Source organism: Liolophura sinensis, chromosome 2, assembly GCF_032854445.1.
Source record: "Liolophura sinensis isolate JHLJ2023 chromosome 2, CUHK_Ljap_v2, whole genome shotgun sequence".
Taxonomy (NCBI): Eukaryota; Metazoa; Mollusca; class Polyplacophora; order Chitonida; family Chitonidae; genus Liolophura; species Liolophura sinensis.
The window spans coordinates 27,204,779-27,230,263 of NC_088296.1; the positions used below are offsets into that span (position 1 = coordinate 27,204,779).

The 25,485-nt window shown below is 40.8% G+C and overlaps 2 protein-coding genes across 7 annotated transcripts in view; one reads left to right on the forward strand and one right to left on the reverse strand.

Moving 5' to 3' along the window:
* Window positions 1-226: 226 nt before the first annotated feature.
* On the forward strand, window positions 227-4,491 carry LOC135463132 (arylalkylamine N-acetyltransferase 1-like). Its single transcript, XM_064740449.1, has 2 exons — window positions 227-410; window positions 3,072-4,491. Exon 2 carries the CDS (start codon window positions 3,076-3,078, stop codon window positions 3,727-3,729), a length of 654 nt encoding a protein of 217 aa, XP_064596519.1. The 5' UTR covers window positions 227-410; window positions 3,072-3,075; the 3' UTR covers window positions 3,730-4,491.
* An 8,590-nt stretch (window positions 4,492-13,081) lies between these two features.
* The window catches only part of LOC135462441 (coronin-2B-like), an 85,794-nt gene continuing 73,390 nt past the window's right edge, over window positions 13,082-25,485 (reverse strand). For 5 of the 6 annotated variants that reach the window (XM_064739665.1, XM_064739666.1, XM_064739667.1 and 2 more), the window contains 2 exons: window positions 24,367-24,627; window positions 13,082-18,065 (listed from right to left, as the gene is read on the reverse strand). In XM_064739665.1, coding sequence (XP_064595735.1) covers window positions 17,919-18,065; window positions 24,367-24,627 — 408 coding nt within the window. In that variant the 3' untranslated portion in view covers window positions 13,082-17,918. The remainder of the gene's footprint in view (window positions 18,066-24,366; window positions 24,628-25,485) is intronic. The other variant, XM_064739669.1, reaches the window with a different exon arrangement.

A 25,485-nucleotide genomic window follows, 5' to 3' on the forward strand; every position in this document is an offset into this window, starting at 1 on the left:
CTGTGGGTGAAATATCCTTGAGTACGGCATAAAAACCAATAAAACAAAAAAAAATAAATGATATTATAACGAGGCAGCGCTGTAGTATGATTGTTTACTGTAACCATTTAAGCTAGCCAAACGTCATTGGTTCCTTTAACGACCTTTACCACCTCTCCTGCATCGGTATTTCATCGCCGGATAGAACCCCAGCCAATGACATGCGCGCTGGAGAGACAAACTGAGGAAAACCTGTGGGGTTCTAGCACAGTCGTGACATAGCGCGAAGCTGCCTTAGCGGGAGCGCCTGTTTGTAGAAGCACTATAACAGCGACTTGTACACGCACATAGGTGTAGTACTGTATAGTTCCTTTCTTTAAACTATAAGTACGGCGCACACAGGACGGCGAAGAACCTTGCTGAGAGCAGATGTAAGTATATCATCCGTTAGACCAACCTAGGCGGGTGTGTGTATCTCAAGTAATTACCCAGTATCATACCTAAGTTAACAGAGCATCTATGTTGACGTGATACATTCAATAAAATAGTCAATTATCATAACGATATCCCATACATTTGTCGTGAATAAACTTGTAGGAGAGATAAAAAAAATCTGAAATCATCGAGGTTTATATGGGTCACTCTGCTTATAAGCGGTGTTGACATTGACAGGGCTGTTATGTAGTTACGCCACACTGCTGTATTCGTATACAGGTTTGACCTACTCTTCTTTATAACACTGCACAGTAGTTGCTACGCACAAAGTTATAGCGCCTATATCGTCAAGCTGACCCAGTAAAGAATGATGAGATAGGCCTATAATATTAAGTATGGAAGCCGGATAACGCCGTCATCGTACCATCGCTCCATCGACTCGCGATGGTACGAAACAATGGCACGATGATGCGAAGCGATGGTATGATGTCATCGTGTAATCGCTTCGTGCTATCGTGTCTTCGCTTCGTGCCATCGCCCTCCGAAGAATACTCACGTTTCCAAAGCAGTGCATTGCGGTTTTTATTTTTATTTCCCCCTACTTATACTTGTCGAAAATGTTTTTACACGTACCCACATGGATTTGTTTAGCGTCGAGCGTTTATCCTTAAGCGTATACACACAGGAAGGGGAACTATAGTCTATTTCTTTTAGCCATTGGCATATAATTGAGTTGTCTGTAAAATCAGTCATACTAGTTACCATAGTTCCCTATAATCACTGACACTTAATAACACCAGCTCTATTCACAAGTCTATGTTCATTTAGCTTGTTGAGTTACATGTCACTAATGAAAGGCAATCTTGGTAGCGACTAATTTTACGGATAGCAGACTATAGACGACTGATTAAAAGAAACATACTGTAGTAATAAAATGTACACGTATCTACCATAATGACCAAGTCATTTGTCTTAAAACCGATCGCACGATGGCACCGTGCACGAAACTAGCATTGCTTCGTGCCATCGTGCCATCGCTTCTCACAAACGTATCATCGTTTCGTGCAATCGTGCCATCGCCTCACATCATCGTGTCCTCACTTCGTGCCATCTTACCATAGCTTCGTGCCACTGTGTCATCGCTTCGCATCATCGTGTCATCGATTCATACCATGTTATCATCGCTTCGCCCAGTCGTGCCATCACTTCGCATCATCGTGCCATCGCTTCATACCATCGTGTCATCGCTTCGTGCCATCGTACCGTGGTTTTCGTGCCAATGTGCAAACGCTTCACATCATCGTGCCATCATCGCTTCCTGTGATTGTACCATCGTTCATGCCATCGTGCCATCGCTTTATGTCATCGTATTATCGCTTCGTGCACTCTTGCCATCGCTTCATGTCATCATGCCATCGCTTCGTGCAATGGTACCATCGCTTTATGCCATCGTGCCATGGCTTCGCGTCATTGTGCCAAAATCTGGCGATGGCGTCAGAGGAATCAAGGCAGAGCCCGGGGGGAACCCAAGACCACAAACTCAGCAATTTTATGAGAAAAAAAGAACATATGTAAGAGATTTGGATGAATTTTTCTTAACGGCTTGGCAATACCCTAAGGGCCAGTCCATTATATTTTCTTCACGGGTTGACCTTACCCTCAGGACAATTCCATATAATTTTGTGCACGTTTGGGCAATACCCTAAGGACCATTCCATTATGTTTTATACACGGTTTTGAAATACCCTAAAGGACAGTTCATTATATTTTGTGCACGGTTTGGCAATACCCTAAGGACCAGTCCATTATATTTTGTGCAAGGTTTAGCATTGCTCTAGGGATCAGCCCATTACATTTTGTGCACGGTTTAGCAACGCTCTAGGGACCAGTCCACTATATTTTATGCACGGTTTGTCACTACCCTAAGGACCAGTCCATTAAATTTTGTGCGCGATTTGGCAATGCCCTAGGGACCAGACCATTAAATTTTAGTGGTGACCAGGATCAGGATTCAGGAATTTATAAAACGATACCAAACCACTGACATAAGGGCTGGTTTTTGTCTCCCCTTGTTCGTATTGATGAGTTTGTACGTATGATGGATTTGTACGTTTGATGGGTTTGTACGTTTGATGAGTTTGTACGTTTGATGGGTTTGTACGTTTGATGGATTTGTACGTTTGATGGGTTTGTACGTTTGATGGATTTGTACGTTTGATGGGTTTGTACGTTTGATGGGTTTGTACGTTTGATGGATTTGTACGTTTAATGGGTTTGTACGTTTGATGGGTTTGTAGGTTTGATGGGTTTGTACGTTTGATGGATTTGTACGTTTGATGGATTTGTACGTTTGATGAGTTTGTACGTTTGATGGATTTGTACGTTTGATGGGTTTGTACGTTTGATGGGTTTGTACAAAGGAATACCCTGTACAGAAAACCTATTACCTCTAGTACTGTAAATTGCAGTTAACAACACTGCATAGTTTTTGCCTAATTCTGCTTAAAGCCTCATGATAGGGAGCCTATAAGTTGCTATTTTTTAAACATTCGCCCAAATAGTTAAAATGAATGCAGTAAACTTATCAGCTCGGTCACCGGTTGTACTCCGTATGTTTGTTTTTTTTTTTACTTTTAGAATATATTATGTGTTTGCAGCGCTATGGCGAACGTTCAAATCCGAAAGCTTCAAGAGAATGACGAAGGCGGAGCCCGGAAGTTTGTCTGTCAGGAGTTTTTCCGCTTGGATCCTTTGAGTCGAGCAGTGAATCTAGATGCAGAAGTGGATGGAAACCTGTGGCTGAATGAAGCCTTCCCGTCATTCCTAAGCGATGGTGTCTCCATGGTAGCCATTGACACGAAAACAGGGGAAATAATTGGTATCAGATTTGCCGCCATAGTCTACAAGGACAAACCAGATGTCATGCCGTTTTCCCTGGATGATCCAAAAACGAGAAGACTGGCAAGGCTTTTCGAAGGTCTAGGCAGCGTTCACGCCGGTGAAAATATCTTTGAGAAGTATGGCGTGGATAGATACGCGAGTTTTCGAGGGCTTGGGGTGGCGGAGAAGTACCAGAAGCAGGGGATTGCGTCTAGACTGGTTGATGGTACACTCAACCTAATTCAAGACAAAAACATCCGACTAGTCATTGCTGAGGCTTCCAGCCAGTTTTCTGGGCGAATTTTTGAAAAGTTTGGATTCAAAAAAGGCAAGCAAAATAACTACGACTCGATGGTCCTGGGTGGTTTACCTTTGGTCATGACAGAGGAACTTGAATACCACAAAGGAATTGCTCAGTATATAAAGACAATGTAAAATTTCAAAGTTGAATGGATGGTCTTACAGAATAAACTGTAAGAAATCATTCCAAAACATACACAGGGCACTGTCATTTCTTATGATTTCGGCATGGAATTTCAGTGAATGTGCCTGATGTTTTAGCAGTGGGTTGACAGTCAGGTAACACTGTGAATATTTCGGTATTGTGCTTCATGTGTCCCACCTGGCGGTCAGATATTCGGCACGTTCTGTCAACTTGTCGGCATTGTGACTGGTGTCTTCGGCATGGCGTTTTAATGAGCTGAAATCATTAACGATGTTGGAATACTGCTGTGGAGAGATTTCTTCTGGAAGAAGGCTATGTGAGCTGACATTCCAATGCACAGGAGAGCAATGTAGAGCTTAGGATCTTACGACTAAAGGCAATTTTGATCGCGAGTACTGATTTTGCAGACAACCGAATTTAGGTAAATGACTAAAAACATACATTCTGTGTGCAGTAATAGCGAACACGGAAGTACACCCATGATAAACTTCATCTAATTTATCTACTTCATTTTGTACATTGTATGCCTTTCTTGAAATACACTTATGGGTGTATTTGTGGGTTTCGCCGGGCCTGTGCCCTTATTCCTTCTACCATAATACAGGCCGCGGTCGTATAAGTAAAATATTGTTGAGTACTGAGTGAAAAACAACGAAATAAAATAAATAAATAAACCTTTGGTTGTATAATTTTTAATGTGGATAATTATTCATTTTAGAAAATTATTCTACCGTATGTTTTCGTACAGGTTAACTGTATGTTTTCGTACAGGTTAACTGTATGTTTTCGTACAGGTTACCTGTATGTTTTCCTACAGGTTACCTGTATGTTTTTGTACAGGTTAACTGTATGTTTTCGTACAGGTAAACTGTATGTTTTCGTACAGGTTAACTGTATGTTTTTGTACAGGTTAACTGTATGTTTTTGTACAGGTTAACTGTATGTTTTTGTACAAGTTAACTGTATGTTTTCGTACAGGTTAACTGTATGTTTTTGTACAGGTTACCTGTATGTTTTCTTGCAGGTTAACTGTATGTTTTTGTGCAGGTTAACTGTATGTTTTTGTGCAGGTTAACTGTATGTTTTTGTGCAGGTTAACTGTATGTTTTTGTACAGGTTAACTGTATGTTTTCGTACAGGTAAACTGTATGTTTTCGTACAGGTTAACTGTATGTTTTTGTACAGGTTAACTGTATGTTTTTGTACAGGTTAACTGTATGTTTTCGTACAGGTTAACTGTACGTTTTTGTACAGGTTACCTGTATGTTTTCGTACAGGTTATCTGTATGTTTTTGTGCAGGTTAACTGTATGTTTTTGTACAGGTTAACTGTATGTTTTTGTGCAGGTTAACTGTATGTTTTTGTACAGGTTAACATGTTACAGAGTCTATACACTTCAGGAGAATCATAAATCATAAAAAATCGATACAAACCTAATTTTCAGTAGGCCTAACTTGCGCCTAATAACCAGGTTTTGTACCTTCAGAATATTAAACACTTACGCTTTCACGTAATTTTCCGCAACTTACCTCTAATAACCAACTTATGTAACTGCAGAATATAAAACACTTACTCTTTCACCTAATTTTTCTTCACTTGCCCCAATAACCAACTTATGTACCTTCAGAATATAGTACACTTACATTTTTTACGGAATTTTCCCTGACTTGCCTCTAATAACCAACTTATGTACCTTCAGAAAATGCAACACTTACGCTTTCACGTAATTTTCCCTAACTTACCCGCAGTAATCTTCAGAATATAAAACTCATCCAATATTTAGGCCTACCTTACGGCAATGGAGCCCTTAGGCAGTCATCAAAATGGTGAAAATGAAGAATAAGGTGGACCTTATCATACTTCGGTTGTGTCATTTGACCTTGACACCATGCAGAGCTACAGACAAAGGGTGTGCAGTCGTGAAAATGCTTAAAAGTAGATGATATGCTTCTAAAATGATGTACTGAATACGCCGGAAAATTTGTGTGTACGCCTAGATTCTTGAAACATACAGCTTACTAGCAAGATTCAAGGCTGTCAGTATCGAAAGTGGACCCCACCGTGGTTTGTGTGTACAACGTTCTCCACAGCGTGTTGGTTTTCAGAAACTGCAGGCTACAAGCAAAAGCTCATGTACCACTACCCGCAGTCGTGGAGAATGTATACTGTGATATTTGTATTTGTGACATTCTCTAGTGTTTACCATGACAAAGATGTGGCAAGGCCTAAGAAATGGTAATTTGGGTTAATATCCTGCAAGTTCCGCTACTGTATTGCACGAAATTTTCCAAACATCGCCCTCACGGATCGCCAGCTGAGTATGTTATATTAACGCATCTTGCACGGTCCATTTTCCGAGGGATACATGTTTCCGTAATTTCTGAAGAGAGAAGTAAATGCAGTGAAATCCACGATCGCGAGAACATCTGATAACATATACACAGAAACGCTTCTGGTTTAAACTCTACACTGATAAGAATTAAATCACAAATAAAAAATTGTTCTCTTCTAATATAGGCTTACATCAAAACCGCACGAGGCTTTGGTCAGAAGACGCCAGTTGGCGTGTATAGGACAAGGACTGTTTTTGTACAGGTTAACTGTATGTTTTCGTACAGGTTAACTGTATGTTTTTGTACAGGTTAACTGTATGTTTTTGTACAGGTTAACTGTATGTTTTTGTGCAGGTTAACTGTATGTTTTTGTACAGGTTAACTATGTTTTCGTACAGGTAAACTGTATGTTTTCGTACAGGTAAACTGTATGTTTTTGTACAGGATAACTGTATGTTTTCGTACAGGTAAACTGTATGTTTTCGTACAGGTTAACTGTATGTTTTTGTACAGGTTAACTGTATGTTTTTGTACAGGTTAACTGTATGTTTTTGTACAAGATAACTGTATGTTTTCGTACAGGTTAACTGTATGTTTTTGTACAGGTTACCTGTATGTTTTCGTACAGGTTAACTGTATCTTTTTGTACAGGTAAACTGTATGTTTTCGTACAGGTTAACTGTATGTTTTCGTACAGGTTAACTGTATGTTTTTGTACAGGTTAACTGTATGTTTTTGTACAGGTTAACTGTATGTTTCCGTACAGGTTAACTGTATGTTTTCGTACAAGTTAACTGTATGTTTTTGTACAGGTTACCTGTATGTTTTCTTACAGGTTAACTGTATGTTTTTGTGCAGGTTAACTGTATGTTTTTGTACAGGTTAACTGTATGTTTTTGTACAGGTTAACATGTTACAGAGTCTATACACTTCAGAAGAATCATAAATCATAAAAAATCGATACAAGCCTAATTTTCAGTAACTTGCGCCCAGTGACTAGCTTTTGTACCTTCAGAATATTAAACACTTACGCTTTCATCGAATTTTTCGTCACTTGCCCCCAATAACCAACTTATGTACCTTCAGAATATTAAACACTTACGCTTTCACCTAATTTTTCGTCACTTGCCCCCAATAACCAACTTATGTACCTTCAGAAAATGCAACAATTACGCTTTCACGTAATTTTCCCTAACTTACCCGCAGTAATCTTCAGAATATAAAACTCTTCTAATATTTAGGCCTACCTTACGGCAATGGAGCCCTTAGGCAGTCATGAAAATGGTGAAAATGAAGAATAAGGTGGACCTTATCATACTTCGGTTGTGTCCAGCACGAGGCCTTATACTGTTACGGGTCAACAAGTCGTTGCACTACCCTTCACGCTAAACGCCAAGCGAGGAAGTTATAACTTCCTCTTTTAAGGTTGGACCTTGGATTGACCCTGTATCTACTGCTCCCGAGGCGGGCGCTCTACCAACTGTGCTATCGGGGCCAGTCAGAACGGTTAATGAAATGACGACTTGGCTTCCTCTAGTCCGAGAACTGTCATACTATCGTAAGTCCTGACGACTGGGCTTGTTCTAGTCCAGAGAACTGTACCTAGAACTGTCATACTAACGTACGGCTTGACGACTGGGCTTGTTCTAGTCCAGAGAACTGTACCTAAAACTGTCATACTAACGTACAACCTGACGGCTTGGCTTCATCTAGTCCGAGAATTGTACCTAGAACAGTCATACTAACGTGCTACCTAGCGGCTTGGCTTGTTCTAGTCCAGAGAACTATACCTAGAACTGTTATACTAACGTAAAACCTGGCGGCTTGGCTTGTTCTAGTCCAGAGAACTCTACCTAAAACTGTCATACTAACGTACCGCCTGACGGCTTGGCTTGTTCTAGTCCAGAAAAGTGTACCTAGAGCTGTCATACTAACGTACCGCCTGACGGGTTGGCTTGTTCTAGTCCGAGAACTCTACCTAGAACTGTCATACTAACGTACCGCCTGACGGGTTGGCTTGTTCTAGTCCGAGAACTCTACCTAGAACTGTCATACTAACGTACGGCCTGACGGCTTGGCTTGTTCTAGTCCAGAGAACTTTACCTGGAACTGTCATACTAATGTACAACCTGACGGCTTGGCTTGTTCTAGTCCAGAGAACTGTACCTTGAGCTGTCATACTAACATACAACCTGGCGGTTTGGCTTGTTCTAGTACGGAGAACTGTACCTGGAGCTGTCATACTAACGTAAAACCTGGCGGTTTGGCTTGTTCTAGTCCAGAGAACTACACCTAGAACTGTTATACTAACATACGGCCTGACGGCTTGACTTGTTCTAGTCCGAAAACTGCACCTAGAACTGTCATATTAACGTATGGCCTGACGTCTTGGCTTGTTCTAGTCCAGAGAACTGTACCTTGAGCTGTCATACTAACGTACAACCTGACGGCTTGGCTTGTTCTAGTAAAGAGAACTCTACCTAGAACTGTCATACTAACGTATGGCCTGACGGCTGGGCTTGTTCTAGTCCAGAGAACTCCACCTTGAGCTGTCATACTAACGTACAGCCTGACGGCTTGGCTTGTTCTAGTCCAGAGAACTGTACCTTGAGCTGTCATACTAACGTACGGCCTGACGGCTGGGCTTGTTCTAGTCCAGAGAACTCTACCTAGAGCTGTCATGCTAACGTACCGCCTGACGGCTGGTCTTACTCTACTTCAGAAAACTGTGCCTAGAACTGTCATACTAACGTACTGCCTGACGGTTAGGCTTGTTCTAGTCCAGAGAACTCTACCTTGAGCTGTCATACTAGCGTACGGCCTGACGGCTTGGCTTGTTCTAGTCCAGAGAACTCTACCTAGAACTGTCATACTAACGTACGGCCTGACAGCTGGGCTTGTTCTAGTCCAGAGAATTCTACCTAGAACTGTCATACTAACGTACGGCCTGACGGCTGGGCTTGTTCCAGTCCAGAGAACTCTACCTAGAACTGTTATACTAACGTACGGCCTGACGGCAGGACTTGTTCTAGTCCAGAGAACTCTACCTAGAACTGTCATACTAACGTACGACCTGAGGGCTGGGCTTGTTCTAGTCCAGAGAACTCTACCTAGAACTGTCATACTAATGTACGGCCTGGCGGCTGGGTTTGTTCTAGTCCAGAGAACTCTACCTAGAACTGTCTTACTAACGTACGGCCTGACGGCTGGGCTTGTTCTAGTCCAGAGAACTCTACCTAGAACTGTCATAATAACGTACGGCCTGACGGCTGGTCTTGTTCTAGTCCGAGAACTCTACCTAGAACTGTCATACTAAAGTATCATCTGACGGGTGGGCTTGTTCTAGTCCAGAGAACTCTACCTAGAACTGTCATACTAAAGTATCACCTGACGGCTGGGCTTGTTCTAGTCCAGAGAACTCTACCTAAAACTGTCATACTAACGTACCGCCTGACGGCTTGGCTTGTTCTAGTCCAGAGAAGTATACCTAGAACTGTCATACTAACGTACAACCTCACGGCTTGGCTTCATCTAGTCCAGAGAATTGTACCTACAACTGTCATACTAACGTACGCCTGACGGCTGGGCTTGTTCTAGTCCGGAGACCTCTACCTAGAACTGTCATACTAACGTACGGCCTGGCGACTTGGCTTGTTCTAGTCCGAGAACTGTACCTAGAACTGTCATACTAACGTACGGCTTGACGACTGGGCTTGTTCTAGTCCAGAGAACTGTACCTAGAACTGTCATACTAACGTACAACCTGACGGCTTAGCTTGTTCTAGTCCGAGAACTCTACCTAGAACTGTCATACTAACGTACAACCTGACGGCTGGGCTTGTTCTTGTCCAGAGAACTGTAACTAGAACTGTCATAGTAACGTACGATTTGACGGCTGGGCTTGTTCTAGTCCAGAGAACTCTAGCTAGAACTGTCATACTAACGTACGGCCTGACGGCTGGGCTTGTTCTAGTCCAGAGAACTCTAGCTAGAACTGTCATACTAACATACGGCCTGACGGCTTGGCTTGTTCTAGTCCAGAGAACTGTACCTTGAGCTGTCATACTAACGTAAAACCTGGCGGCTTGGCTTGTTCTAGTCCAGAGAACTGTACCTAGAACGGTCATACTGGCTAGTCCAAGAACTGCACCTAGAACTGTCATACTAACGTGCCACCTAGCGGCTTGGCTTCATCTAGTCCGAGAACTGTACCTAGAACTGTCATACTAACGTGCCACTTAGCGGCTTGGCTTGTTCTAGTCCGGAGAACTGTGCCTAGAACAGTCATACTAGCGTACAACCTGACGGCTGGGCTTGTTCTAGTCCAGAGAACTGTACCTAGAACTGTCATACTAGCGTACAACCTGACGGCTTGGCTTGTTCTAGTCCAGAGAACTCTACCTAAAACCGTCATACTAACGTACAACCTCACGGCTTGGCTTCATCTAGTTCGAGAACTGTACCTAGAACTGTCATACTAGCGTACAGCCTGACCGCTGGTCTTGCTCTAGTCCAGAGAACTCTACCTAAAACTGTCATACTAACGTACAACCTGACGGCTTGGCTTCATCTAGTCCGAGAACTGTACCTAGAACTGTCATACTAACGTACGCCTGACGGCTGGGCTTGTTCTAGTCCAGAGAACTCTACCTAGAACTGTCATACTAACGTACGGCCTGGCGACTTGGCTTGTTCTAGTCCGAGAACTCTACCTAGAACTGTCATACTAACGTACAACCTGACGGCTTAGCTTGTTCTAGTCCGAGAACTCTACCTAGAACTGTCATACTAACGTACAACCTGACGGCTGGGCTTGTTCTTGTCCAGAGAACTGTAACTAGAACTGTCATAGTAACGTACGATTTGACGGCTGGGCTTGTTCTAGTCCAGAGAACTCTAGCTAGAACTGTCATACTAACATACAACCTGACGGCTGGGCTTGTTCTTGTCCAGAGAACTGTAACTGGAACTGTCATAGTAACGTACGGCCTGACGGCTGGGCTTGTTCTAGTCCAGAGAACTCTAGCTAGAACTGTCATACTAACGTACGGCCTGACGGCTTGGCTTGTTCTAGTTCAGAGAACTGTACCTTGAGCTGTCATACTAACGTAAAACCTGGCGGCTTGGCTTGTTCTAGTCCAGAGAACTGTACCTAGAACGGTCATACTAACGTGCCACCTAGCGGCTTGGCTTCATCTAGTCCGAGAACTGTACCTAGAACTGTCATACTAACGTGCCACTTAGCGGCTTGGCTTGTTCTAGTCCGGAGAACTGTGCCTAGAACAGTCATACTAACGTACCGCCTGACGGCTGGGCTTGTTCTTGTCCAGAGAACTGTACCTAGAACTGTCATACTAGCGTACAACTTGACGGCTTGGCTTGTTCTAGTTCGAGAACTCTACCTAAAACCGTCATACTAACGTACAACCTGACGGCTTAGCTTGTTCTAGTCCGAGAACTCTACCTAGAACTGTCATACTAACGTACAACCTGACGGCTGGGCTTGTTCTTGTCCAGAGAACTGTAACTAGAACTGTCATAGTAACGTACGATTTGACGGCTGGGCTTGTTCTAGTCCAGAGAACTCTAGCTAGAACTGTCATACTAACATACAACCTGACGGCTGGGCTTGTTCTTGTCCAGAGAACTGTAACTAGAACTGTCATAGTAACGTACGGCCTAACGGCTGGGCTTGTTCTAGTCCAGAGAACTCTAGCTAGAACTGTCATACTAACGTACGGCCTGACGGCTTGGCTTGTTCTAGTCCAGAGAACTGTACCTTGAGCTGTCATACTAACGTAAAACCTGGCGGCTTGGCTTGTTCTAGTCCAGAGAACTGTACCTAGAACGGTCATACTAACGTGCCACCTAGCGGCTTGGCTTCATCTAGTCCGAGAACTGTACCTAGAACTGTCATACTAACGTGCCACTTAGCGGCTTGGCTTGTTCTAGTCCGGAGAACTGTGCCTAGAACAGTCATACTAACGTACCGCCTGACGGCTGGGCTTGTTCTTGTCCAGAGAACTGTACCTAGAACTGTCATACTAGCGTACAACCTGACGGCTTGGCTTGTTCTAGTTCGAGAACTCTACCTAAAACCGTCATACTAACGTACAACCTCACGGCTTGGCTTCATCTAGTCCGAGAACTCTACCTAGAACTGTCATACTAGCGTACAGCCTGACCGCTGGTCTTGCTCTAGTCCAGAGAACTCTACCTAAAACTGTCATACTAACGTACAACCTGACGGCTTGGCTTCATCTAGTCCGAGAACTGTACCTAGAACTGTCATACTAACGTGCCACCTAGCGGCTTGGCTCTTTCTAGTCCGAGAACTCTACCTAGAACTGTCATTTTAGCGTACAACCTCACGGCTTGGCTTCATCTAGTCCGAGAACTGTACCTAAAACTGTCATACTAAAGTATCACCTGACGGCTGGGCTTGTTCTAGTCCGGAGAACTCTACCTAGAACCGTCACACTAAAGTATCACCTGATGGCTGGGCTTGTTCTAGTCCAGAGAACTCTACCTAGAACTGTCAAACTAACGTACAACCTGACGGCTGGGCTTGTTCTAGTCCAGAGAACTCTACCTACAACTGTCATACTAACGTACAACCTGGCGGCTGGGTTTGTTCTAGTCCAGAGAACTCTATCTAGAACTGTCATACTAACGTACGGCCTGACGGCTTGGCTTGTTCTAGTCCGAGAACTGTGCCTAGAACTGTCATACTAACGTTCCGCCTGACGGCTTGTTCTAAGCCTTGGTTGAACAAAATAACGCTCGACCCCCTCCTAACATTTTTGACCAGACGCTGGTCGCGCGGTGCTTTAGAACGCGTAGTCTTCGAACGAGTCAAAGGCCGGACGCTACGCTCTATGTATAGCCAACTGAGAATAAGGAATGCAAGAGATAAGACTGGAGGAGATCAGAATGCAAGAGATAAGAATGAAGGAGATTAGAATGCAAGAGATAAGAATGAAGCAGATTAGAAAGAATGAAGCAGATTAGAAGTTGTTTTACGTAAATGGCATATTTATTGTCGTATTACTGCAGTTTTTGTGTAGAGGAACACGGGATATACAATAACATTTTATGGTGCGGTAACAAGGGCACAGATGCCACATATGTGTACACTGAGTGGTTAGCTTGTAACGTCCGCACAGAAGCAAATCACTGAGAATTGTGGGTATATACTCTCCAATAAATACATACCATACAAATAAGGGGTCAAAACGGGCTTGTGGGAAGGCTGTATTACACTACAAAATACATTACATCATGAAAATAAAAAAAGGACAGGAACTAAATCAGATCTGTGTATATTTTTTATAGACATATACAAGGACAGTTAGAGGTGGTGAGCGTAATACAAAAAATATAGCCTGGATTACAAAAATAAAAAAAAAATGCGCCGATACTTTACAGTTCCAAACAGCTTAAAGGTTCTCAATGGCAAGCTCCTAGCACACAACTAGCACGTTTGTGACGAGCTTTTATCATTCTATCAGCACGCTTTTAGTCAGCGTTTAACACTTCATCTGCTGAGAAAGTGGAGATAGTGCTGTGGCCTGTGGGTATGGTGCCTAATGCTGTTAGCTCACCTCTGGAACACTTGCAGCAGACTGCTATCATTCCACCACCATTCCATATCCATTTCACCCAGATATTGCACATAGCGACCACCGTTCCACAAGCATTCCAAATCTCACTGCAGGCTGGCTAACGGTTGGTTGGTAGCTCGCTCATGGCTGGCTTGTGACTAATAAGGTGCTTGTTGAGAACCTTTAGGCAGGCTTGTAGTATAGGTCGACAGTGCTTGGCAAGATATGTTAAGGTCTTGGAACATTTACATACACGACTCGCCAGTTGAGTCCTAAGGGAGACAACTCGTGGAAATATAACTAACAGCCTTTACCCGAACTTCTTAACCATATGTTGCCGAGGTGTCAAAAACAACAGAAAGTTTGCCTCATAAATAACCAAAAAACGGATAGAAAGAATAAAAGAGTTAAAACGGCTATAAGAATATATCAAACGACAAAACTCAATGCGATACACTTTCGTGTACACAATCTGGCAGCGGAGCTGATCAAAGGGATCAACTGTGTTGAACATAAATCAGATCAAGAACTCAGTAAAATATACAGATCAAGGTTACAAGACAACATCTCCCTCAGATATGGTATATGAGACGGTTCCCATGGAAGCAGCCATGTGATCATGAGGTGAATATATGACATCAGCTTTCCAAACGAACAACGCAGAACCAATACACAGGATTGGTTGATTTTTATCCAATCAGACACCATGAAAGAGTGTGCATGTACCCGCACTAGGGCATCCTGGGGAATTATTATGAAGGGAAAAACAATGAATTATGACAAAGCACCTGGAAGAAAGCTAAAAACAATTTGCATAATTTCTTGTTAAAAAATTGCATAAAAAATACAATGGAAAATGTGTACATCCAGAATTCCGAGACAATCAAACTGGCTACTAGAACACGGACATTTTACAACAATCATCGACTAATGTATAAAGCCGAGTAAGCATTTCAGGAGTCCTTTTATTTCTCGACTTCACACAGGTCTGGACGAGACAGGGTGGGGGCTCTCGTGAAATATCACGTCTATGACAGGCGCGATTTCATGGCGGCTACTGTCGATGCCGTTGGGCTGACAGACCCAGCCGTGAAAGATGTATATTCAACCTCACAAGTATTGCGAAATCTCGCCTTTTTGTCTCATCCCCCGCCCTGTCTCATCCACATTTGCGAGAATTTGCGGGGCTCCTGAAATGCTGACTCGGCTTACTACACGTTTAAAAAGCCACTAAGTTTTCACCCTGGATTCCAACACAAAAAGACGAGGTGTGGGTGAACTCTAAATGCTGACTGGAAGCGATACAGGTCACACCTCTGTGTATAGCACTAAGAAGATAAAATCTTATTCCTGAATGACCAGTGACTCTCCACTGCCATTGGCTGATTTAACAGGAGGGTTAACATATTGATATACACTCGCTAGAGCTGCAGACCACGCCTACACCAGGCACAGTCACATCGGGGGGTGTACATAGGATATGCCCTGGGCAGGAGACTTTACACTACATTGGTATTAGTTACCATATTAAAGGAATAAGCATAACGTATTCCCTCTACAGCTTAGTTTCAACCCTTTCAAATTCCTATTCAACCAAAATCTTAAAACATTCTGATGTTAAAACATGTGGTGTAGAGAAATATAATTTTCAATTTTAAAAAGCTTGCATCTTGACTGACACAAACAAATCAATTTAGCGTCCTTTCCACGAAAATTGCATGGCTAAATTCCATCGCCAAAAAACAGTTTTAGAGGTTGCAGATTTACAGTCAAACTTTTTTAACAAACTCGCACTGCTTACTTTAATAGTTGACTTTATGTAAATTAATTAATATATGACAGATATAGCAAAATTAAGACACTGTGAAACAAAATAAATTTTGGTAAGAAAAGAGCGAACAGTTTCTGCTCATTTTCTATGCTATACTATCGTCTAAAAGCAAACTAAATCGATGTACTACCAGACTGCACTCCTGATAAACCTTCAGTACTGGTATTTTATGAAAGACTATAAGAGATCTAACCCGTGTATGGACAAGAGATTTCTACAGTTCAAAAGAATAAAAGTGACTATCAAGAATGAAAGTGACTACCTGTTCCTGTAAAGAACTTCTTCCCTTAAATACACACACATTATAAAAGATAATCCTGATATTGTTTATGATTTTTCCTGTTTTTCAAGGCTTTCAGATCATGCAAATATGTCTTCAATGGAAAACATTACTGCCACATTTGGCACAAATCTGACCAATTTTAAGTTTCATTTGTTTACCCTTTTTTTTTTTGACACTGGAAAAGAATCATTTGGCCTCTAAAACGATGTTCAATACACAGTCTCGTATCTGCTAATCTTCAAATCTGATAATCCTCATCTCTGCTAGTCTTCAAATCTGCTATCCCCACCACATGGCTGAAATATTGACGATTTGGCTATAAGACATAATCATTCATTCAAATCTACTAATCCTCAGATCTGCTAATCCTGAAATCATCAAGTCTGCTAATCTTCAAACCTGCTAATCCAAATATGTTAATCCTCCTGTTCACAAATCCTGCAAACACGATTATAAAATTTCTCTTGATACTCACAACACTTATCACTTTTCGAATAAAACAACACAGAAGTAATACACACGATTGGTTGATTTTTATCCAATTACAGTCTGGCAGTAATTATAATCCGATAATAACAACTTTGTACAATAAAAATGGAATATGGCTCTGGTAAATAAAAAATCAAATACTTCAAGCACAAAAAGCACTAGTCTTATATCAAACTAACTCTTTGCAGAAACCACGTATATACTTACTATACTTGTATGATAATAAATATATCCACACGTTTGTCCAACACAAGCGAAGAACACTAACGGTAAACTTTTCAATGGACGAAATGTATTTTAATTATACTGTGGTATCAGTATAACACCTTCAGATTTTCATACCTGTCTCTCAGCATAAAATACTGAATGTCTACGTCCAGCCCAAGCTACAAACACGTGTACATCGAAATTCCAATCATCAAACCTTACCCGAAGCAAGATACATGTAGTATTCAATCACAGGTGACAATCTACGTAAACTCTCCTTAAGTGCTTCCAACAAACAATGTTTCAACTTCAACAACCCATCACAATTTAATATTTCTACCAAGCTGCTATCATCTTAAAGCTTTTTCACAAAACTGACAGTACATGTATATAAGTCAATCACAAGCTGTCTATTCTGGATGAATAACCAATGGTATTATCACTTTGAATTCAAACAAAACAAGAAGTAACCAATCAAAAATGGGTTTACAATCTTGTGTATCTTAGAAACAACCAATCACTATTAGGCTTTCACGAAAAATTGCATATATGACTTACAATTTACAACAGAATACACGTATGTACCAGAATGACTGAGATGAAAAACAAAGGAATATCTCTGCTGGTGGACGATTTCTAACATGTGGACAACTCACAAGCGCAGTTCATCCACATATCAATATTCATGCCATCACAGTGCACCAATCACAGAACTTTTGTTATTCCCTTCAGATCATGTGACTAATGCTGTGACCTTGACCTTGTTCACAGCCCATTGAAAATGAAAGCTTACGCGACTTGCATGCAGTGCACATTCATGGTGTACTATGGTCAGCTAACCCAGGCAACAACAAAAACAACGTCAGCTTACTTGTGACAGCCTGCTGTCCATTATCTTTTTTAAGTACGAATTGGTGAACTGGAGTTGTTTCCTTTTACAAAGCCCTTTACCCCCAGCCAGACTTCCTGCTGCCAGCAAGAGTTATCTGCCTTCTTGTTACAAACAACATGGAATAATTAACAGAGTTTTCTAATTATAGGTTGATAATGACGGATACGCATGTGTACCTCCCTATGCTTATAAATAATTGAAAACAAAAATTAAAATCGATCAGTTCTACCAACATTTTCTTCACTTTTCAGACTTTCCCAATGAACTGCTTCTTTCCCAATTTTAATTCACTTTATACCTCTTGCACCTAGGTAAAGTTTCACTCAGTAAGTTCAACTACACAGATAATTAAAACTGCTCTTACCACCTGACCAGTCAGGATAAATTAAAATTTTCAAAGAAGAACAAAACACACGTCCAAATCCTTTCAGTGTTTTCTTTTCCAAAATCGCTGAATTTTTTTCATGATTTGTACATGTGTCCCTTCTGCTGACAGACAGAGTTCTTCCCCTTGGCATGGTTATCTTCTTTTGGCAGTGATCAGCAATTACTTTCCCCTGGTCCACACTGCATATCTTTGATAAGTGTGAGCTCCTCTTCCAGCTGACGTATTCTTTTATCTTTCACACTCAGCTGCTCTTTTAAACTGCGTATTTCCTCCACTTGGCGGAAGTATGCCTTTTTTAACTGAAAATTCACCCAAAACAAAACACTTCAGTTAGTCAAGGAACAAAGGGTGCACACAAGCAAGTAGCAGCATTTTTTTGGCACACAAATACATTTCTACATGTATTTACTTTATATCATGTCTTTTCTAGAATTCAATCACGTTTATCTACCTGATCTTAGGTAATGAGGCATTTGGATGAAGGTTGGAACCAATTAAGAACTTGGAGGAAATCCCTGGTATTGTCACACCAAATGGTGTGCAGCCATACGAAGGTTAACAGGTGTTGGATGGTGTTGGATTTAAACTTGTCACCTTACAGATGAAAGCCTACATGTGAATTAAAAAAACCAAAAAACAGAAGGGTCCCGCTGACCACAGCCATAGTTATTCACACATCTCAACGATGACAATTTATTGGCGCTATTAGTTAAAACATAGGTATTCACACACGTACGTTAACTTTTTTGAAACTCTTTTTTAAAAAAAAAACAATTAAAAGTATATAATTAACACATTCTGTCAATTCAAAGATACCATGTGTTTAAACAACAGCATTGTAACAGAACGCATTTTCACTCCACGGTACAGCCTTCATTAACTGTTTGGTTTATTCCATTAACCAAAAACCATACACCCGTCCACTGTTTATATGTCATTTTAGCCGTGTCGTTAGCCACGGTAAAAGCATTATAAGCACGAATTATGTGATACTATATGTTTTATGTGATACTTTATGTTTTATGTGATACTATATGTTTTATGTGATACTATATGTTTTATGTGATACTATATGTTTTATGACACTCATTTTAGCAATGCGTCAACTATCAGGTGTGTGCATACGGCTAAAAGCTCTGAGTGTCAAGCTGTGGGTTCCAGGTGATCATTATTAAGCTGTTACCTTCCTGTACATGTCTTATCCTTGCCATTTCTCTCTCTCCACCTGATTTTCTAATACATGTACAATACGGCTGAAGATGCGACCCTGAAGGCAGCATGCTCATCACTAATGAAGCTTTAGCAATAATGTAAAATTTAGGCACTTGTGCTGTATCTTCTCTGAAAAAGTCTACAGAAAAAATGCATTTTAGCAGTAAATTGACATGTCTGAAACTGTATTGTGATTTGACTGCATGTAGCCAGAGATGTGGTTGTCATGACAAGTGAGCTGATGACTGACTGACTGTTTGATTGATTGATAGGTCACATGTTAAGTTTATAGTCAGAACAATCATTGTACCTGGGCTTTGAGGTGGGGGGGGGGGGGGGAGCAGGACAATCATTGCACCTGGGCTTGGGGGACAATTATCAATCATTGCACCTGGGTTGGGGGGGGGGGGGGTGAACAAACAATGCACTTTTCTCAACAAGGGGCCAATTCCACAAAACAGTTTCTGACTTAAGTCAAATTTGAAACACAATGTTAAATTATTAACGCTATGTCACAAGTATTGTGACAAATATTTAAATTTTATCTTCTGTCAGAAATGGTTTTGTGGCATTGGCCGCTGGGCCACATTTCTTATTCAGCAAAAACTTATAAGCTTTCTATTTCCTGAACTGAATATTTTCTTCTCAATGTTAGTCGACAAAATCAATCAGGAGTAAATCTTGAATCAAACTAGAATTCAGTTAAATAACAACCTGATCTAACAACGTAATCTAAAAATGATCACACTTCTTGGGACACATGTTGCATAGTATTTATGAATTGCTTTGCAATTTTTATCCAGAATTTAAATAACATTTTGTTAACATGCAATCACTCTTCACGTTAATAATTTCAGAAAGGTCTTTTTCTGACTCTAATTTGGCTTTTATTGAGAAAATGACAATGAAGGTCTCGTGATCCTCTATTAAGCCGGATGCATATCTACCATTCAAGAGTTACTTCCCTTTGCAGAAAATGAACAATCCTTAATCACATATATGTAACCATGGCAACTGAAGCAAAAACAGCAACTTCCCCAACTCGTTAAAATTGTTAGTATAGTTTTGACTTTTTGCAGAACAGATTTTCCAAGGTCCTTAATATGTCTCTGAAAACTTTGAACGATGCAAACAATGGTGTGTTGTGCAAATTTGTTCTAAATTCTGGAAGCTATTGTTGTAGCAGTTTTTGCAGATGTGCTCGTCATGTGACAGAGGATTTGATGTATTGCTTCACTGAAATGTAGCTTATTTAAGTTTGACTAACTGTGTCAATGTTATGAAAAATACTCTAATTCCTCAACTCTTTGGCACAGGAATGAGCAATTCTCACTGCGATTTAGGTTACTTCTTAATTTGATTTTGGTGACAAACTACATTGATTGGCTTGGCTTAATTCAGGGCTTGACAAAAATATAATTTTACCAGATTACACAAAATAATAAATAATAATAATAAAATAATAAGAATATGCTTGAATAATTGTCTTGCAATCTACGACGCGAAAACGTTGAAGAATTACAGTAATGCCCTACTTCCTCACTCTTTTCGCATCTGAAAGAGCAACTTTCAGTGGAATCTATGCATATTTTTAACTTGATTTTGGAGACAAAACTCCAATGGTTGGATTTGTCAATTTCAGGGCATCCCAAAAAGTACAAATTTATCAGTCAACACAGAATAATGCCTTCAGAATATACTTGAATAAACAAAATTTAAAAAGGTTGAAGAATTGCATTAGTCCTGGATATGAACCCGAAGTGAGATAGGCATAGCGCCATCTGGATGTTTTCTAAGGGAAGGTAACTCCATCCTGATTGCACAACCCCATATGTGTAAATTTAGAAACATGGCTAAATCAATAATCTTGATCTTTAGAAAACATCCAGATTTCGCAATATGCCCATAATGCTGCTGGCCCTTAATAACTTAATCAGGTTTGTTTCCCATTGTTGTAACAATTGTTATAATTTTGAAGCAATTGTTGTTGAAGTAGCAGCTGTTGTTGTTATATGGCACCTGCCCTTCCCCTTAGGCGATGGGGCGTACACTTACCTCCGGGTCTGTGTTAGGGAGAGTGTTAGTATCCCAGTGAGGGGGGGACGCAGGAGGGGGGGACCAAACTTTCTTCACATGGATCTTCTACAAGAATACAGAGAGCAACGTACATAATGGCCTCTACATGAACTGACCTCTAAAATCCGCAAGGATGTGGCAACGGTTAGCAATGACCTCTAACTGTCATAAACTGTGCCTGTAGCCATGGTGATGACCTTTGGCTATCACCAACCCTTCCAAGGGTGCTGGAGGTGCTTGACCTTTAATCCAATGTCTTGACCTTTGGACATGCAGGTTTTCTTGCCCCAGTTTAATTTTATCAGGTCTTCGCCCAGTTAATTGTTCCCATGGCAATAACCTCTAACCCAGCTGACAAAACCATTATTCTAAAAGCTGTACTGCCTATATGTCACCAAAGTGAAAGCTCTAAAGCTAGCCAAGCCCAACGTTGTCATGGCAGCAGATGTGTTGCTTACAGAACTACTCCAGGAATAAATGTACATGGAACTAATGACCCTTGACCTTTGCTACATGTAGCATTACATTTGCCACCCCTGTTAGAGTACCAAAAATTGGGAAGGCAACTTAAGCAAACCTTAAGATTTGCAAACGGCTGTTACAATGTTAATGGTATCTTACTGTCACTGCAACATCAACATCAAAAAGCAACCACGCATTTGTCCAAGTCAGTTTCCACGGCTACACATACGCCAGGAGAACATTGACTCAGGGCCCAAGCCCGGTGGGTGCCTATTCCTGCCAAACATTGACTCAGGGCCCTAGCCCGGTGGGTGCCTATTCCTGCCAAACATTGACTCAGGGCCCTAGCCCGCTAGACTACTGATATTCACACCCTTCAGTTTTCAGACAAATTCTCCCAGCAAAGCAGGAATGGACAAAAGAATACAGGCCTTGGACTCAAATTACAAAATTCTGACAGGAAATGGTCAGTGTTATGAGTTATATTACTGCAAGAAATCTATTGAGATGTTAAACAGAATCATGCTGGGAAACTCAAGAAAATGAGGAGAACACCACAAAAACAAGGGTCAAGCTAAGTAAGAAAACATGCAAGCGAAGAGAGGAGAGGAGGAGAGAGGACAAGCACTGATACATGCACAATGTAGTCATCCTGGATCTCATCCCGCAGTGTGCACAGTGAACAACCCGCACATCCCAAGTGAAACCACGAAAATTCTTTTGTTAGAGATCCAACATGGCCTCAAGTGCAAGACATATACATGTGCATCTGTGCCAGCAAGCAAAAGTAAGCCTGGGGCCGAGCAATGCCACGTGAATCATGTCTAGACAAAATGATGTATCTGTACATGTTGACGGTGTATCATTGTTTATGTAAGTATAGGATGAAAACTAGCTCGCTAGCCCTCTACAAAGGGAAGCAACTCATGCAACACTAGTGTGCTCTACCTATCTGAATAACAATGTCATCTGTGATTATACATGACAAGTGGTGTTGGTATTTAAGTAGGTCAAGGTCACTGCTGCTGTATGGGTTACAAGATTTGCTTCCCTTTGCAGAGGTCTGAAAAACCCCATTGTGCAAGTGAACCATGGTGAAAATGTTCCTTCATGGAGTTAAAGAACACTGCTGAACAGTGAGAAATTTGGACTTACAATAAAATCAAGTCACAAAACTTTGCCCAAAAAAGTGCATTTTTGTTTTGAGCTGTGGTGTGTTAAATTCGTTTATTAATCAGAATGTAAAAAATTCTGACCTTGACTTTGTATGTTGATATTATTGGTTTTCTTTGTTGTTTTGTGTTTGCATAAACCCTTCATCTCTGTGTTTTCTCTGTTTCTGTCTGTTGGTAGGTAAGACCCTATCTTTACTCCTTCACACTTCACACATAAACCCTTCATCTCTGTGTTTTCTCTGTTTCTGTCTGTTGGTAGGTATGACCCTATCTTTACTCCTGCACACTTCACACATAAACCCTTCATCTCTGTCTTTTCTGTGTGTCTGTTTCTTGGTGGGTATGACCCTATCTTTATTCCTTCACACTTCACACATAAACCCTTCATCTCTGTCTTTTCTGTGTGTCTGTTTCTTGGTAGGTAAGACCCTATCTTTACTCCTGCACACTTCACACATAAACCCTTCATCTCTGTCTTTTCTGTGTGTCTGTTTCTTGGTAGGTATGACCCTATCTTTACTCCTTCACACATAAACCCTTCATCTCTCTGTTTTCTGTGTCTGTCTCTTGGTAGGTATGACCCTATCTTTACTCCTTCACACTTCACACATAAACCCTTCATCTCTGTCTTTTCTGTGTGTCTGTTTCTTGGTAGGTAAGACCCTATCTTTACTCCTGCACACTTCACACATAAACCTTTCATCTCTGTCTTTTCTGTGTGTCTGTTTCTTGGTAGGTATGACCCTATCTTTACTCCTTCACACATAAACCCTTCATCTCTCTGTTTTCTGTGTCTGTCTCTTGGTAGGTATGACCCTATCTTTACTCCTTCACACTTCACACATAAACCCTTCATCTCTCTGTTTTCTGTGTCTGTCTCTTGGTAGGTATGACCCTATCTTTACTCCTTCACACTTCACACATAAACCCTTCATCTCTGTCTTTTCTGTGTGTCTGTTTCTTGGTAGGTAAGACCCTATCTTTACTCCTGCACACTTCACACATAAACCTTTCATCTCTGTCTTTTCTGTGTGTCTGTTTCTTGGTAGGTATGACCCTATCTTTACTCCTTCACACATAAACCCTTCATCTCTCTGTTTTCTGTGTCTGTCTCTTGGTAGGTATGACCCTATCTTTACTCCTTCACACTTCACACATAAACCCTTCATCTCTGTGTTTTCTGTTTCTGTCTGTTGGTAGGTAAGACCCTATCTTTACTCCTTCACACTTCACACACAAACCCTTGATCTCTGTTTTCTGTGTCTGTCTGTTGGCAGGTATGACCCTATCTTTACACTTCAAAGCATTTTATTCTCATAACTTCTTTCTTTATGCTTTTAGTGTTTTACACCTGACTAAATAAAGTTAAATATTTTCATCTTAGTAGTTAATTAATGATTTCAGTTCCTGCACAATGAAGTGAACTGACAGGATTTTCATCAGATTCAATCTGAAATTATTTTCAGTTGTACATATTCCTTACTTATCTACATGTTCATTGGTATGTCAGACATATTGAAAACGGATTGGGTCCAAAATGTTGAAAGAATTTTACCTATTTGTTTTTTAACTAGAAAATACGCTTACATTTTTTTACTATGAATAATCACTCATTTTTATCCCTTAATTTGAACAAATCTATTCAGCCCGTGTTGCCATGGTAACCCGGACTCACATTAATTGAGGCCTGTGAGCTGCTGTTGTCGAGTGAATTTTGACTGCTGAGTGGTTTCCCGTACGATGTCTGTCTCTCCAGACTTGTAGAGAGCCAGTTGTTGTTGTTATTATTAGCTTCCATGATATTTGGCAGTGATTTTGTTGTTGTGTTGACTTGACCAGGGAAAAATTTGTTCGTCTTTGGTGAATAATCGACATCCATGAGGGAGTTGAGAAGAGACATTGGAGTCAGTGGTGTGGGAGGGGTGCTGCCCTGGAACTAAAAATGCAAACAAGAAAAGCCCATGCAAAAATCAAAACAGTAACAAACAATAAGCAAAGCATCAGTCTGTAAACACAGGAATTCAACTGCACTAAAAACAACGATAGCAAAACAACAACAACAAATGGATGGAAAGGGACAAAACATGAAAAACTCAACAAAAAACAATTTGAAATCAAAGAAAATATACAAAGACACAATATATCGTTTCAGCATTTAAAACAAAAAAAAAAGGCGACCTGTTTGGATTTATAACAATTCTGAAATTAGGCTTAGCTCATGTTTCAAAGCTAAAATTGAAAGTTGAACATACAATGAAATAAATAAATAATGAAACAATTTTACATTGCACTGAAATAACAATCAGTGTTCACAATTAGTTACAAATCCACCTAGAGACAAATACAGACTATAAAGAAACAAATATATATTTTTATTCTCTTGGTTTTGGCTGGAAATCAATGCATCAAGAAATACATGCATAAGTACATTCCAATTCACAACAGAAGGATCACATGGAAGGATGACTCTGTAACAAACTTAAGTGAGGAAAAAGGGATGGAGAAAAGGTGCCACATGTGACCACATTCCTCCGTCACAGCCGCTAAAACTCCATGCCAAAATCACGCACATGTGACCACACTAACTTCTATTCTAACAGTTTATCTTACAAATGAGACAAGTTTGTTATCAGGCAAAGATACACAATCAACAAAACACTGAACAGACACCTTCATTCCTCAGTCTGTTTCTGTTTCAGAACTACAGCATTTCGCTTAAGTTCAGCTTCTTTAGAGTGACATGCTTTTCCAGGATTCTCATTGATTTATCCAACATTTGAACAGTTTTTTTTTT